At 39.1% G+C, this 15,649-nt stretch overlaps 1 protein-coding gene across 1 annotated transcript in view; it reads right to left on the reverse strand.

Moving 5' to 3' along the window:
* Positions 1–15,649, reverse strand: part of clybl (citrate lyase beta like) — a 63,822-nt gene that overhangs the window by 7,669 nt on the left and 40,504 nt on the right. The window contains exons 3-4 of the mRNA XM_004081449.5: positions 9,020–9,208; positions 897–998 (exon numbers count right to left, since the gene is read on the reverse strand). Of these exons, the coding sequence (XP_004081497.2) occupies positions 897–998; positions 9,020–9,208 (291 nt within the window). The remainder of the gene's footprint in view (positions 1–896; positions 999–9,019; positions 9,209–15,649) is intronic.

Consider the following 15,649-nt stretch of genomic DNA (forward strand, 5'->3'; position numbering starts at 1 on the left):
CTCTAACGTGACTAACTTGTAGCATGTTACAGATAAGTTCTAGAATTACTGTGATGATAAAATCTGACTGACTCATGGCTATCTTTATATGACAAAAGTTGGAAAATAGACCATTCATAGACGGAGCGTTCTTTTGCAGAAAATGTGATATATATTTTATTACTAATTGCAACAAGAGCTTAAAAACTAAACTACCTACGGAAAAATCTGGTATTTTACATAAAATGGTGTAAACATTAATAATTGCAACTTGGTCACAGAAACATTTCAAACAGCAGAAGCTCAGAGCTGCATCTACAATTATCAAGTAAAGAAAAAAAACTCTTCAGTGGCAACGAATGTTTTTCCTGCTTTTGTTGACCTTCAAATTAATATCACCACTAGCTGTGCCACGCTGATGTTTTCTTCTTTTTTTTTTTCTATATTTGTAACCTGGGGTTCAGTCTGGGCAAAAATACAGGGTGTGCTCAAGAAAGCACACAGAAGCACCCCCTGCCATCACAACACACATGTACACACTCATAAGCACAAACACAGTAGCAGAATTAGACAGAGGAAGTGAAAAACAATGTGAGAGGAGGATGGCCAGCTGGTTTCTCCCCAAATGCCCCAAACCCTTCCTTTATCCCCACGAAGGCGAAGGTCACACAGCGACACGACTGAAATGGCTTTAATGTTGGCCAGACTATGATCAAGAACTTTTTCACGACTGGGATCCTAACACAGTAATAATTAAAAATGGCAGCTTGTCTGAACAGAGACAGAGGACAGGGGCGTCAACTTGAAAAGGGAGTGTGTCTGCGCACTAACAAAAGACAAACAGAAAAACATCTTACGTGTGCATTTCTAGTTTTTGTTGTTCTTCTTGAGTGTGTATGTGGGGAGGTTCAATTTACCCTTAAATTAAGCAGGCCCACAGCGGTTTCCACAAAGGTGACCAGGCGGATGGGCTCCGTCAGCTCCCGTCCTTTCAAGTGGTGCAGAAACCTGTCAACAAACTGAGCACACGAGGACCAGCTCAGACAACAGTCATTAGCAAAAACTACTGTTGGTGTGTTGACAAAGTGTTAAACCTCTTGGAAAGACAACAAGCTGATTTGGTTCTAAGGTTTTGTACAAACACCTTGAGAAACTGCAGGTATGTCTTGAACTAAGTTCAAGTATTTTTTTTCTATCAAATTTAATTGGTTTAAATTAAATCAGATTAAAAAAAAAATCATCATTTTATTTTTGGATGCATAAAACTACATGGTCAGTTAGATTTTGCTGATTATGTAAAACAAAAAAGACCTCAGCTAAAGAACGTGCAGCTTCAGTTATGGGGTTTTTAATCAAATGTTGACAACTTTATTAGCTGCGCTGCTACCAGTTAAGTCCTTCGTGAAGCGCAGAGAGGGCCAGAACAAGAAAGCAAACGGAAAGAGGTCAACACAAATATTTTACATTCCATGTTTCATTCTTCCTTCTTTGAACTCCCTTGAGAAAGCAAGAAGATGCAGGAATTCATGCAGTACTATAAAGAAAAGAGAAAGGAAACAAGCAGGTGCATTATTCTGTTTTGCATTCCTCCTCTACTGCAGGGAACAGAGAGACGTGAGCAACACTCCAGTGTGATATGACACTTTTGTGAGCCCTCTATTCGACACAACTTCTGCTAATATGCAAGCTCACCTAAGTAAGGCTTTAGAAAACCAAGTTCAGTTGTTTGAAGACCAAAGCTTTTTCCAATTTTTTCCAACAGACCAGCTCACAGCTAGCCTTGGACTGCCAGTGGGAAAGCCCAAATTCCTAAATCTATCATCTGGAAACACACAAAAGCCCCCACGGTCAGATATTTCCTTTCAAAGCCAGACTAAAAGAGAAGGAAAAAGAGAAAAGAGAAAAGAGTGCAAATGCTCAAAGTAAAAATGTCTGTCTCCACACTCCCCTTCTTCCTCTTTTTTATCCTTGTGTGTCACAAGAGGGGAGGAAAAAAAAGATGGTTATAAATAACATCAGGTACAACCCAAAGTGAGCCCGTGCGCCTGCACTCACCACTCTGAAAGAGTGGGCCTCCATTGAAGGATTTCAAAAATAGGGCCAATTTTAATCATCTCTCTATTCAATCGCAGTTGGATAAATAATATCTGAGAGATTTGCATAAATACAAACCATCAAAGACTTTTCATCTTCAAAGAGGTTTTCAAGACCCAATAGGCTTTGTACTGTAATCATCTGAGGTCACAACCCTGTGGGAGTAAGGCTGCTATGGCAACATAAAAACTATCGCTGGGGGCTTAGCATAATATGCCCCCCTCCCTACTTGTCTTCGCCAACACAGAAATGGGTGTGGGAGTCTGAGAGGCAGTGTGAAAAGTGGGTGTAGATAAACCTAATTCTGTGACAGAGGAAACTAGAGCGATACGGCCCGTTGTGGGGATCCCCCAAACCTCTACAAGGCTGGATGAGCTTCCGATTGTAGTGCAGGAAAAGACGCGGCGTCCCCAATGATTACATTTCGGTCCTTTTGTGGGACTCTCATCTTCAGCTATTATACACTTTGAGGCTCTTATTTACGCTGCTAAAGAGGTAATCTAGTGCCTGTTACTCAGACACACACAGAAACCATTAGCTCTAAAAGCTATGCCCCTTCAAGGCGTTGTTTGCCCGTGAATTGATGAAAAGAGTAAAAAGAAGGAAATAAAAAAATAATAATAAAACGCCACTTTTCACCATTCACCGCCACCCTACAAACAAGGCCTCTGACAATTTTGTCTCCAAATCATGAAAAGAGAAGGAGGGAGAGATGGAGCTTCAGAAAATGAGGCTGGAGTGGGACAAGTTTCAATTAATTTTCTTCAAAAGGGGGCCAGATTAAATGTTTCCGGCCTGCTGAAGTGTTCATTTCACAGAGGGGAAGCAGCGAAAGGGATGAGGGGAGGGGATAGTAGGAGGAGTAGAGGAGGAGGAGCGGGACAGGGTGCGATTCTTTTTGTCCCAGCGCACACCAAATAGTGCGACGGACAAAGAATGCACACGGCTCCGAATCTGTGTGACAATTGTCCCCAGACAAAGGAGGGAGTTACGCCTGTTACAGCCCAATAAGGCCTGTCAGTCACACAAGGGCTGGAGGAGAGCAGAAAAGACACGGCAAAAGGTCTGCGCACAAAGAGAAACAAGCAAGTCCATCTTAGAGTGACAAATCAGTCTGAAGGTTCTTGTGCCAAAATCAATAAAATAAGTGGAAAAATAAACAAGTGAGGGATTTACTACCCCGTCTGACAAGAGTGGGGAGAATCAGACACACGTCTGCAAACTATTTGATACTTGCAAAGATTTAAAAACCTTGTTTTTACATATTCAAGAGGTATATTTATATTTTTAACGGGTTTTAAGTTGTTTTAACTTCTCTTTGCTCTACACCTTTCCAGGCTTTTCCCAAATTCAACAGTTGAGAATGTTTTGTCTCATTAAGACCTAGGATCTAGAAATATGGACATTTTTATTCAAATGAGTCGAAAACATTTTGTTTCAAACTCTTGACAATAGAAAAACTCAATTTAAGACTCATAAACTCAATTTTACTGTAATAGTTTTGGTTCAATTGTAAGGATGTTATTTCAAAGTCACATAAATAAAGTTAGACTTGCATTTATTGTCATTATTTTGGAAAGAAAAAGTTTTATGTTCTAAGAACAAATGTGAAATTTAGATGTTATGAGGATTCTACTAAGATGGTATTCTCATTTTGTTCTAAAATTTCCGCTTATTACACTAGTTTTTGTCACTAATCAAAATGAACTACAATTAGGTATGAAAACTCAAAAAATGCAAACCATTTGCTTAGAACTAGCAACAAAAAACCTTATAAGTAGGCTGTAGAACAATTCTATCAAATAGTTAACCTTTTAAAGTTATTTTTTTAAAGCTTTTTTGAAACTTCGTTTCTAGATTAAATGTTTTATTTGTCCGATTTCTTGTTGAGTAAAAATGACAGATGATTTCGCTACTTTCCTTTGATTTTTCCTATTTTTAAGCTAACTCTCTTTGCAGTGTGACGAGCATAGTAGAGAAGCTTAAGAAGTTTGGAGGCAGAGAGAAGAAAAGAGAACGTTTCAATCCACCTGCATATGCAGAAACACAATAAAACCCATGTGAAAGCTGAATTAGAGTTGGTTACTAAAGTAAATAACAACTTAGATAACTTTATAACCAAGTTTTACTCTCAAAGTACAATAAAAGTAATCCCTTTTATGAAAATAATCCAGACAAATTTCCCTCCAACACAAACGTAACGATGTCGTAATGAGTGTTTCAACAGTCCAGTGACTTTTTTAAATGGGAAGGCAAAACAAGCAAGGTTGAAAAGCTGGAAGGGAGGGGGAATTTGTGAACACCTGTCAGCAATTATACTTGGGAGAAAGAAAGGGCAGCAGGAAATAGACGTGTTCTAATTAAAACCACTAGTTAAAAACTTCCTGCTCCTGCCCCAGAACCATGCATTTGTACATATCTATGTTTGTGTGTGTGTGTGTGTGTGTGTGTGTGTGTGCGCACTTATTAACACTGCACTCACAGCCTCACACATGCCTTTCACTACTGATTTAATTAAAGCTTTTAGGATATATTAGCTTGTAAAAGCACATGCATAAAAAGAGAGGAACATCAGCTCTAGCTGGTTTTTTAAACAATTTATTTGAACTAAAATTTAAATGTATTTGAAATTGCTTTTACCCCAACAAGAAGAGAAGGTCTTCACAGGTAAGGGGAGCATATGGAGCTAATCAGAATGCTCTGCATTAATGATGCCACTGTCTCTTGACCTTTTGGGACTTGACATCCGTGCAGAACCCCTTTATAGAAAGCCAAAGGCACGGCCAGCCCCCGTTCCAAAAAAAAAATCAAAAAGGAGCCATTAGTCGAAAGATCAATTTGGTGAAACAATCTTTTATAAAGAAAAAAAGGAAGTGACAAGGCATGAAGGCATCTGTACATTAGGAAATTTTGAAAATTGCTACATTTTATGCAAAGTTGGATTTTTGTAAAATTATAGCTAAAATGTAAAGATTTAGGTTAGGTCTAAAACCAAAAATAACATTTTTTTTAATGCCTTTCATACTAAAGTTTCTAAAGACAATCTTACTCAGAGAAGCTTTTAGTTCATTTTTCAGCAACCTGCCTTATATTAGTTTGCATTTTTACTGTATTTAACTTGCATTTTACTTGAAAATGGTCAAATATTTTTTGTTTTTATTGGATGAAAACTGTCTTTGTCTTCTTCTTTTATAAAGGGAAATATTATTATGAAAAGCAGATTAATTGCGAAAGGGTTTAAATAGATCATTAAAAATATTAGGAGAGGTGTGCCTTAGATGTGTCTATCAGTGTTATCGCATATTACGCTCCCAGGTTTACAGAACAAACTTCTTTTCTTCTCATTTGAAGACATAAAGCTAAAAAAATCCTTCCTTGAAAGGTTTCACCACTCATCCAAGTGTCGTCATCGGTATAGATGTTTAAAAGAAAATAGGCGTCTGTGATTTATAAACAAATTGTTCTTAAGTAATTCTGCAGAAAAAACGTCAAAGAAAGAAAGTAGATCTGTAGAACTTTAGCAAAAGGTTTGATGAGAAGAAGACAACTATTAGAACAACTGTTTTCAAATGAAAATAAAAACCAATCATTAGTCACTTTAGCCTGGGGCTACATGCAAAATTCAACCTGACTGGGTAAGAATGATTAGTGCAAAGGTAAAGAATCAGGATCTCAGTGCAGTCGGGATCAAACTCACTAAACAAACCCTTAGTAACATCATTTGCTGCCTTGAAATGAGACCCTACGCTGCTGGTAGGGACCATGTTCTTCAAGTCTGTTTGCAAAATAAATGTCTCTGGGGAAAAGATGCTTCTCTGCAAATTAAACCAAAATGGACTTGTTGGTGTCAACTCATCTCCCCATGTTTGGAGGTGGACCATAACCCTAAAGACATCATCCCAATAGGGAAGCACAGAGGAGGAAACATTATGCTTTGGGAGCTTTTAACTAAAGGGACATGGCAACTTTATTGTGGCGAAGGGCCGGTGCTTAAGACTTTGTACTCTAAAATCTTTCATCCATCCATGTTTCAAACCTGCTGAATCCCTCCCAGGTTTGTTGGAGCCTATGTGAGCTACTGTTGGACGAAGTACACCCTAAATCCGGGGTGTCAAACTCATTTTCACAGAGGGCCACATCAACATAGTGGTTGTCCTCAAAGGGCCAGATATAACTTATATATGTAACTAAATGTAGTGAAAAATAAATGTAACTACTCCTTCATGTTAAATAACTCATTTATTTATGTGTCATAACTTTTTAAAGTGACAATTCCAGTTGCATAGAAAACATGTTTGTTTGTTGCTCTAGCATAAATCCTTTTACATTTAATTCTGTCAGGTTAGGTTATATGGACAGTGTTTAAGTCCTAATGTTTAGTTGCCCAATCCGATATTTCAAGTCTGATCCCCTCTAGATATGAATAAACACACACCAATTTTTATTCTTTATTCTAAGAAATTAAAAACTTTTATGCTCTCCCGGGCCACATTAAATAACATGGAGGGCCACATTTGGCCCCCGGGCCTTGAGTTTGACACATGTGCCCTAAATGGTTTGCCAATCTGTTTCAGGGCCTTTAAAATCTTGGGAGAATGTGCCATCTCATTTATAAACGTTGCGTACGCACAAAAGAAGGCGTACGCCACTCTCTACGCAATAGTTGAGATTTATAAAAAGCAAACTTGACGGGAAAATGTGCGGTTCTTCACGCAAGCTCTGACCCAGGCGTTCGCACAAAAACGGGTGAAATGAGAAACGGCGACACCGTCGGCAGATGGAAGAAACACGTGAAAGTGAAAATGACAATACTGCCTCTCATAAATAACATGAAGACTTCACAAAGCAAGTCTTACAATTAACAGCTACACGAACACCTGTTTGATCGATCAGCAGTGAAACAAATAAAAAAAATCAAACGAAAATTACAACAGAAATTCAAATGAACACTTATTTGAAAAAAGAAAAGTGAAATATGTTCTGCAATATTGGCATGTTGTGCAATTCATCCTCATAAATAATATAGTTAACAGAACGAAATAATGTACAAAACTGATATTCTCGTCAGTGTGTCCGTCTGGCGGAGCAGATATAGGTGCAATCAGACAGACAGATGGATAGATAGAGAGAGATGCATTAATTGTCCACTAGGGAAAGTTGTTTACATAGTAAAACATGTCTTCATAAGCTACAGAATTTTGGTATTCATGCATATGCCTTTAGTTTGTTTTATTTTTGATAAAACAATGTATGGCGTATGTCTCAACCATTCAGAAAGCAACAAGAAATTACATTTGCGCTGAACAATTTCCCTTTTCCACGTCGATTATTACCAACATCTGTAGCGATTAAATGGAGGGAAATAAAATGCCCCATCACAATGCGTAATGACGCACAATGGCTGATCTTGCGCTCTTAGAAGATGTGGCAAATGGAAGAATTCGGAGTGAACGCATCCTTAGACAGCAAGAAGATGTGCTGGCAAACGAGGACGACTGGCTTATGAGCCGGTTCCGACTTCTTCGAGCCGTCCTGTTGGAGCTCTGCGGGCTTTTGGGGGTGTGTCACCCGGTGCATCTGGTGCGTCGGCGTCCCCCTGCGCCTCAGTCACCACTCCACTAAGGGATTCCCCAATTCTTGCCGCTTGTCTCTCAACAAGAGGGGTCAGCTCCGGTGTACCCCCCCCCCGTGGCAGAGACACTCTGGCGATGCATCGCTAGACGTTTTTTTGCCTCGACTTTGATGTCCGACCATTTCTTTTTTATTTAACCACAGTCCGAGGTTGTGAGGCTACAGCATTAACGGCGTCTGCCACTCACGTGGCTTTTTGGCATTAGTAATGCCCACACTGTGCCCTCCAAACAACACTTTTCTCCTCTTTTCCACCTCGCCAACGATAAATTCTACTTCACATTGAGTGAAGTTACGTTTTTTTCATTTCCTCTCGGTGTGTGCCATGGTTTTGCAATCAATGAATATTCATTTGTGGGCGTTTCACGGACTATTTATGGGCAACTATGGGCGCGTCATGAGGCCGCAAAAGCTGCGCAGCATTTAGAATTGGTTGTGATTTATTAAGGGAAAGATGCGTAGGATGTGCGTGCGCACGGTTTTATAAATCCGAATATTTCTGTGCGTACGCACGTCCTATGTTTCATCCGTACGCCACTTCTGACGCAAATCCTACGCAAAGATTTATAAATGAGGCCCCAGGACATTGAAAATGAGTCCTGATAGCCTTTAATCATGACCTTGCCCATTAAGGGTCACAGATCCTGACTGCTCTGCACATCTTGAACCTTAAACTTGAACCTCCCACAGTCCAAAAACATGCTTCATAGGTTACTGATCACTCCAAATTGTCCATAGGTGTGCATGTGAGTGTGTGTGGCCCTGCATCAATCTGGCAACATGTTCAGGATATAGCCCACTTTTGCCTAAAAGTTGCTGGGATAGCCTCCAGCAACCCATGACCCCGAAAGGGACTGTCACACTCACAACCTTAAAGAAAATAAAAATTAAAAAAAGACAATAATCGCAGCTAAGATGTTTAGAAACCTGGTAATCCTGGTATTCATGTTTTGTTTTGGAACTAAAAACATCTTTAACTTGTTGAAAAGCAACTTCATTAATAGTATTTTTAACCACATGCAACTTCTTTATATTGGGTTAATATTCTGTAAATATAAAAAAAATGTAAAAAAAAACTTTTTAGAGTCGTAGTACTTTTGTAGATCAGTAAACCTACAAAATTACATAGGAACAAGTAACTATTTCCACACTGTAGTTTTAACTAGTTTTGATTTAACTGGCTATGTAAGTCCGTTTTTCCCTTAAAACATATGTTCATAGTAGCTAACTGTGAGTTTACTGGTGGCTTCATTAAGCTTCAGTCTTATCCCAAGCTGTTCAGTGGTTGTGAGATGGAGAAGGGTCTTTGACGCACCCACTGGACCTCCTGAGTGTCCTCCACCTTAGGTAACATGACAGCAGGAGGAAGAACTCTTCCCTGCAGAATAACCTGTAGATCCGCTTCAGCTAGACCACTGGAAACCGAGTTCACCCTCACGCACTTCTCCGTCCGGCCGAGGTTCAACTCCGGCAAAATCCGAGATATGGTTTCCCTGGCCTCCACCTACAAAACAGAAGCACAAAACACAGGCGTGAAATAAAAACCTTTGATCCGATGCATTGACTAGCATGACATCCTGAGGAAGTAATATTAATGTACAATTGTTTTATCAGTGGGAACTTCTTATATTCAATTCTAAAGCAATTATGGTTACTCCCAGGTAATTTAACTGATGGTTTGTGTGTGAATATAAAAATACACTCACTGATCACTCGTTTCTCAAAGTTTAATTGAAAAAACTGACAAGGGATGTCTTATAAAAGTCCAATTTCCTTAATAGAAATGCCCTTTTATAAACATGATGGCCACGAAGCACGATTCTAAGAATAATCGCTGCGTTCTGAAGAAAAATAAAATATGTGATCAAAGTGGTATTACATCCATTTGGCAAAAAAAGATAGAAACGTTTAAGTCTGCTTCAAGTCTGAATGAAGTTATTTAAAATATTGTTAATACAGTTTATTTAAAGTTTTGTAAAAGATATGACGTATGAAGATCAAGATCAATCTGGGGCTTGGGATTCCTCTCTAACCCTCCATTTTGCCACACTTGTCTAAGAAAAAGGTGTTTAAGAGTAACAGTTTAAATAAACGCCTTCATACCCTTTTCTTAAAACTGTTCGCAAGAAATATAATATTACAAGCGAGTTTGTGTCTGTTCCAAGGTTTTTTATATATGGGATATGGATCAAACCCCTTTAATGTCAGCTGTTAAAAAACATTGTGACCAAATACTTAAATTGCGTAATCTGGTTCTTTTAAATGCTAAAGAAACAGAAACTCAGAGTTCCAGCAAAAGTAAAAAAAAAAAAAAATTCAAGACATGGAAGTTTAGTTGTGACATCTAGACTTATTGACTTGTGTCTTGAATCCAGATGCCATGACTCAACTTCAAGACATCACCTAAATGAATACGAATCTTCATCAACAAGAAACTTAGGCTACGTTCACACTGCAGGCTGACACGACCCAATTCCGATATTTTTGTTCCTATGCGACCTGTATCTGATCTTTTCATGACAGTCTGAACGACACAGATCCTATCTTTTCAAATGTGACCCAGGCCACTTGGGTATGTGGTCCTGAATCCGATACGTATCCGATCTTTTGAAATCCGACCTCCGTTTGAACGGCCAGGCCACATGTGTCCGACCTGTACGTCATTGATACGCTACAAACGTCATCATTCTGCGTTGAAGTAGGCGGGAACGAGAACATAAACATCAACCATGGCGGACGATGCTGCTGAGACCAGTGGAAGGGAAGCTAGGTCACCAATTTGATCCATATTTGGGGTGACAGCTATATTCAGGCCAAACTCAAGGGTTCTTATCGCAACCGGGCGGTTTTTGAAAAAATTTCCAGCGAAATGGCCGAGCGTGGTGTTGAACCTTTCCCACAATGACTTTTTTACCTTTCCGACCGTGGTCAGATGCGTGGGGGAGACCTTCTCCAGGGCTGAAGGCGGATCCTCCTTCTGGGTTCACTACCCCGCTCATTCCGCTGTTGACAACACTGTTGTTGACATCCATTGTTAACGTTAGCTACTTCCGCAAACAATGAGTGACGTTTTTCCCCGTTGAGTCCTCTTCTGCGCATGGGGGTCACTTCTGGGTCATTTCACGGTCACACAGGAGATCACAAAAGTTCGCATTTAATTGGAAATGTGAATGGCCTTGCAAAAAAATCGAACTTTTTCAAAAAATCTGAATTGAGCATTAAGCCCTGCAGTATGAACGTAGCCTTAGTGCTATCCTCAAAAAAAAAAAAAAAAATTAAACCAGCATCTGTTTCGAAAACATTTTTGGAGGCATATCTATTAGTTTTAGATTTTTTTCTTATAAATGTCAGAGGAACTGACCTAAGGGACCCAAAGACAAAAACAAACGTTATTTTAAACAGAGCATCCATCTTTCTAACTAAAAATGCAGTGAAATGTCACTTATTTAGAAATCGGTGGCTCTTTTGTGTTTAATTCAATTCAACTGGAACAATTTAGCTAAAAATTGAGAGAAATGACATTAATTCATGCGGAGGCAAAATTAAACTCCATAAAGTGGAATGCGTGCAGAAGTGTCCAGAAGAGTCTTTTAATAGCACTCTCCCAGTGCTATTAAAAGAAAATTAGATCATTTATTTCTCACATCTTTTTTATTTAGGTTTTGCAGTTAGTTTCTCCACACATCTTCAGAATAACTTTGCTTTCTTTTGTATTCAAGAACATTTATTAGATATAAAAAAACAAAAAAAAACAATGTAGTTGTGTACATTTTTATACTACCTAAATTGTGAGATTTGCTATTTCACACCTCAGTGTGGTTCACTTTCAGCCAGTTGTCTATGATTCCATCTTGGGCATGCATTTTAATTGTTGAAGACTAAACTTCAGACAGAAAGGCCCACAAACAAACAGCAACTGAAAGCCGCTGCAGTAAAGGCCTGGCAGAGCATTCAGAGGGAGAAAACCCAGCATCAAGACTTCAGGCTGTCATTGCGTACAAAGGGTTTTCAACCAAATATTAGTAATCACCATTTTGTTTTCAGTTATTTCATTTGCCCAATTACTTACAAGCCCATTAAATAAATGGATTGTGTTTAAAAAATGTTTTCGTTTTTCACATTGTTATGCAAACTTTTTGTTCAACCAATGGAATAAAAGCTGAAAGTCTGCACTTCAATGGCATCTGAGTTGTTTCATTTAAAATTCACTGTGGTAATGTACAGAAACTAAATTAGAAAGAATGTGTCTCTGTCCAAATATTTATGGTCCTGACTGTATATAACCTGAATTGTTACATTTTTGCTACATTTTAGTTTATGCAAAAAGGACTGTGTGTCTTTCCTTCTGACGTGATTCAATACACATCTAGATATAAATGGTCCACAAATCGATATATAAACCACTAACTTTAGATACTTAAATGGATACCATCTAGATATTTAAAATATGAATGAAAATGCCTTTTAACAGAGAATCTTTTTTTTCCTTGCTTTTCTTACATTTTGGGTCTTTAGGTTCTTCGTGGTTTAAAAAAAGTGTGTCATATTAATTCATTAGGGTATTCTTGAGGTGCTTTTGAAAAAAAGGGTTATATGTTTAGTGTACATTAACACATCCCTCAGTGTGGTTCACCTTCAAGCAGTTGCAATTGACTTGACTTGGTAGAAGCAAGGTTTTGATTGGATGTCTTTTTGTCTGCGTCACATGTACATAAAAAGGCAAAGACAGTAGACACAGCAGGAAAAGAAACTGACAAAGTTTTTCATGAAACCGATTTTTTCCTTCCCGATATCATTTATACCTCTTACCAACATAATCTTGTTTGTATCTGTGGTTTTAAACCAATACTGCTCAAAGTAATAGATCTATTCTTTGATAAATATCTGTATCTTTTATATCCACTTAAGATTACCATAAACTAGAGAACAAACTAGGAAACATCCTGGCCAGACGAGACAAAAAGTTGTCTCGAGAGCGCAAACAAATGTCTCTGCTTTTTCTGAACAAAGAACCAGTCTTTAGTCTGTCACACTCGCAATGACTTGGACTTGTGATACATTTTGATCTTTTTTTATAAATTAAGAAACAGAAAAAAAAATGTTGTTTCTAATTTGTTATTATTAACTATATGGCAATCAAATGTGACGTATTAAGATGTCTATGGCTCATAGACAAAGTTTAAACAAACAATGGCCTTCCACTGGTCTGGTTGTTCGCAAATTTGAGCAAAAACCTGTGGATTTTGTGGTTATAGTGAGTTTCCGAGACTATCATCCGACTTGGGCTTGTGACCAGAGACTTGATTACTGTAAACCATTTTCACACAAGAACAACTCATTTTTATTAGCCAAAAGAACCCACAAGTAGACAGTTCAACATTCTCTCCCAACATCAGATCAAACGAAATGAGTATGGTGGGGGGGACACAAAAATCTATCAATAACACAGAGGCACATGCTGCTCCACAAGAACCAGATGCTGGAGCTGCAGAAACAAAGGGCAGGATGAAACGGGGAGAAAAGTTGGCCTAAAGACTGTTAGACAAATGTGGTCTGAGTTAAGCACCACAAGGAAACAGTAGCTTACGACTTGTCAACTTAAATCTGACGTTTCTCAATGTATCTGGCCAACATCAGACTTGGACTCATTTTACTAATGCAAATATTTGACAAAAACATATAAAAAAATCAAGTAATATTAGAAATCAGATGAAGATAACAGAGCAATTAAAAAATAATTCAGTTTTTTAAATGAAAGACTGCAGCTGACATGTCACAACTGATGCACAATGTGATAAAACACTGAACTGTGACTTCATGGTGTAAATAAGATCCAGTTAACACGATAGTGTGAAGCTAGCACAAACACAAATGTGTGCACAGAAATGAACGCGCAAAGAAGCACAAGATAAAAGAATCTTTTTTTTTTTCTTTTTTTGCAAAAACGAGTAAAGCCAGAGTCAGATTTTGTTCGGGAGATCTTGTGGGAACCCCTCAAGGGTCACAAGATTAAACAGCACAAGCTCTGATCTGATGGAATGCAGAACTGCATTTGATATTGCAAACACTCGTCCAGTATCAATAAAATCCAGTATCAAACTACATATCAAAGATTTGCTGGGATTTAATGGGGGTCATGTGCAGGCTGAACTGCCGTGTGTCATCTTGGTCTCTGTTTTGCCTCCCTGAATGAGACAGGAGGGGATTGTCACACTACATGAAGAGCACACTGTGATCTTTGACTCAAAATTGAGTTCTGCTCTCTTTTTTCCATCTTCATACTGGTCTTACAAGCCAAGGCTGACCTGTAACAGTATTGTGGTAACTTAAAACGGGTGGGGCGATTTATGCAGCCATAATTCAACATTCATAAAACTGCTACTTGGTGGATAAAATTCTGTCCGTCACTCTGCAGTTCATAGTTTCAAGAGAAAACTGATCTGTGAGAACTGCAGACAGCTTCATGTGGCCAGAGTCACACTGATCCTTACTCAAACTAGATAAACAGAGATCAAGAAATGATCAAAAACCATGCTCTGGAACATTCATATATCAATTAGACAGGAGTAATGCAAGCTTCTACTCCAAACAAAGAGTGTGGCATTGCTTTGGCCATTTGCAGCATTACAGCTCAATTCTTGACAGTAAAATGTTCACTTAGATGACAAGTTGGTGATGCGTTATACCCCCTTCCATCTTTTTCTGCTCTAAGAAAGAGAGAATATTCTGGCAAACACCTTGACCACTATAGGCTCTGCTACTTCAAGCTTGAATAAAACCTTTTGAAAGGAAGATATTTTGCATTAATGGACAGCCATCCAACAAGTTTTTTCAAAGCCCCCTCCCCAATCACCTGGTCTCCCACGGAGAGTCTGCCTCGACGTCAGCTCCATCTACTCTTTGATTCCCTCCATCATTCTCATCATTAGTGGCTGACACGGGGGAAAGCAAGCTTGCAATCAGACAGCCGTGCAGACAGAGGCACAGAACGCATAGATGCACACGAGAAGCTTTTCAAGTGCAGAGAGGGTGACCTTCCAGGAGGGCAGCTTCTTAAGACACAGCCTCAGCGTAGACGCTCAGGATCCTACAGAGTGCTGTGTATATGTGACACAGCATGGCTGCTGCCTTGTAGACACCACATCAGACTGGAGCGTCCAAGCTGATCTGTGTACAGTCCACAGCAGGACCAGCTTCCTCTTCTCCATCAGATCATGGATGTCAAGCCCTCCTGTCAAGCTACTTAAAGCAAGCATCGTCAAATTGCCTTTGAAAAGGTAAGATATGCACGCTTGCACAGTCCCCTGTGTCAATTTGCATCACTGCTCAGTGCAGTAATAAATATTTTATACAACACATTTAAATTTAAGAAACAAAAATGCTTTGGAATGAAGTAGAAAAAAAACTGCCATGGCTTTCTCTTGTAAATGTGCTATTTCTTGTACACAGCCAGCTGCCTGGGAGGAAGTAAGTTAATGTTTAGAATGAATAAGATAAGGCTGCTTGAAACTGCTGACTGCCGTCCTGATGTTTTAGGAGCTGTCACTTTGCATCCCGCTGTGTAACTTGCTATGCCATTTAAAATGAGCTGTAGACTCTTGCAAGTGAAAGCTGCCTGCCTGAAGTGTGACTGTGTGCATATTTGTTTGTATGTCATCGTCAGTGAGCGTGTCATGGGTTTTGTGTGTGTGTGTTTGTGTGTGTGCATGTGTGTCTGTGTGCGTGTGGTAGCAGGCTTCAAGTTGTCACAGATAGGTTCTGACAAGTGACATGCTCCACTCCAGAAAGCTGGAGTGAGACGGCTGTGTAATTCAGGCTACCCTGATAACAGAGACATAGCAGAAGGAGATTCTGGCCTTCACTCTGTCAGCTGAAAAGCAGGCAGCATTACATGTGATCCTGTCAGGTCTTGACAACAAGACATAAGTCACAGCATCGTCATGGA

This window comes from Oryzias latipes, chromosome 21 (assembly GCF_053564925.1).
Source record: "Oryzias latipes strain Hd-rR chromosome 21, Olatipes_Hd-rR_3.1".
Lineage (NCBI taxonomy): Eukaryota > Metazoa > Chordata > Actinopteri > Beloniformes > Adrianichthyidae > Oryzias > Oryzias latipes.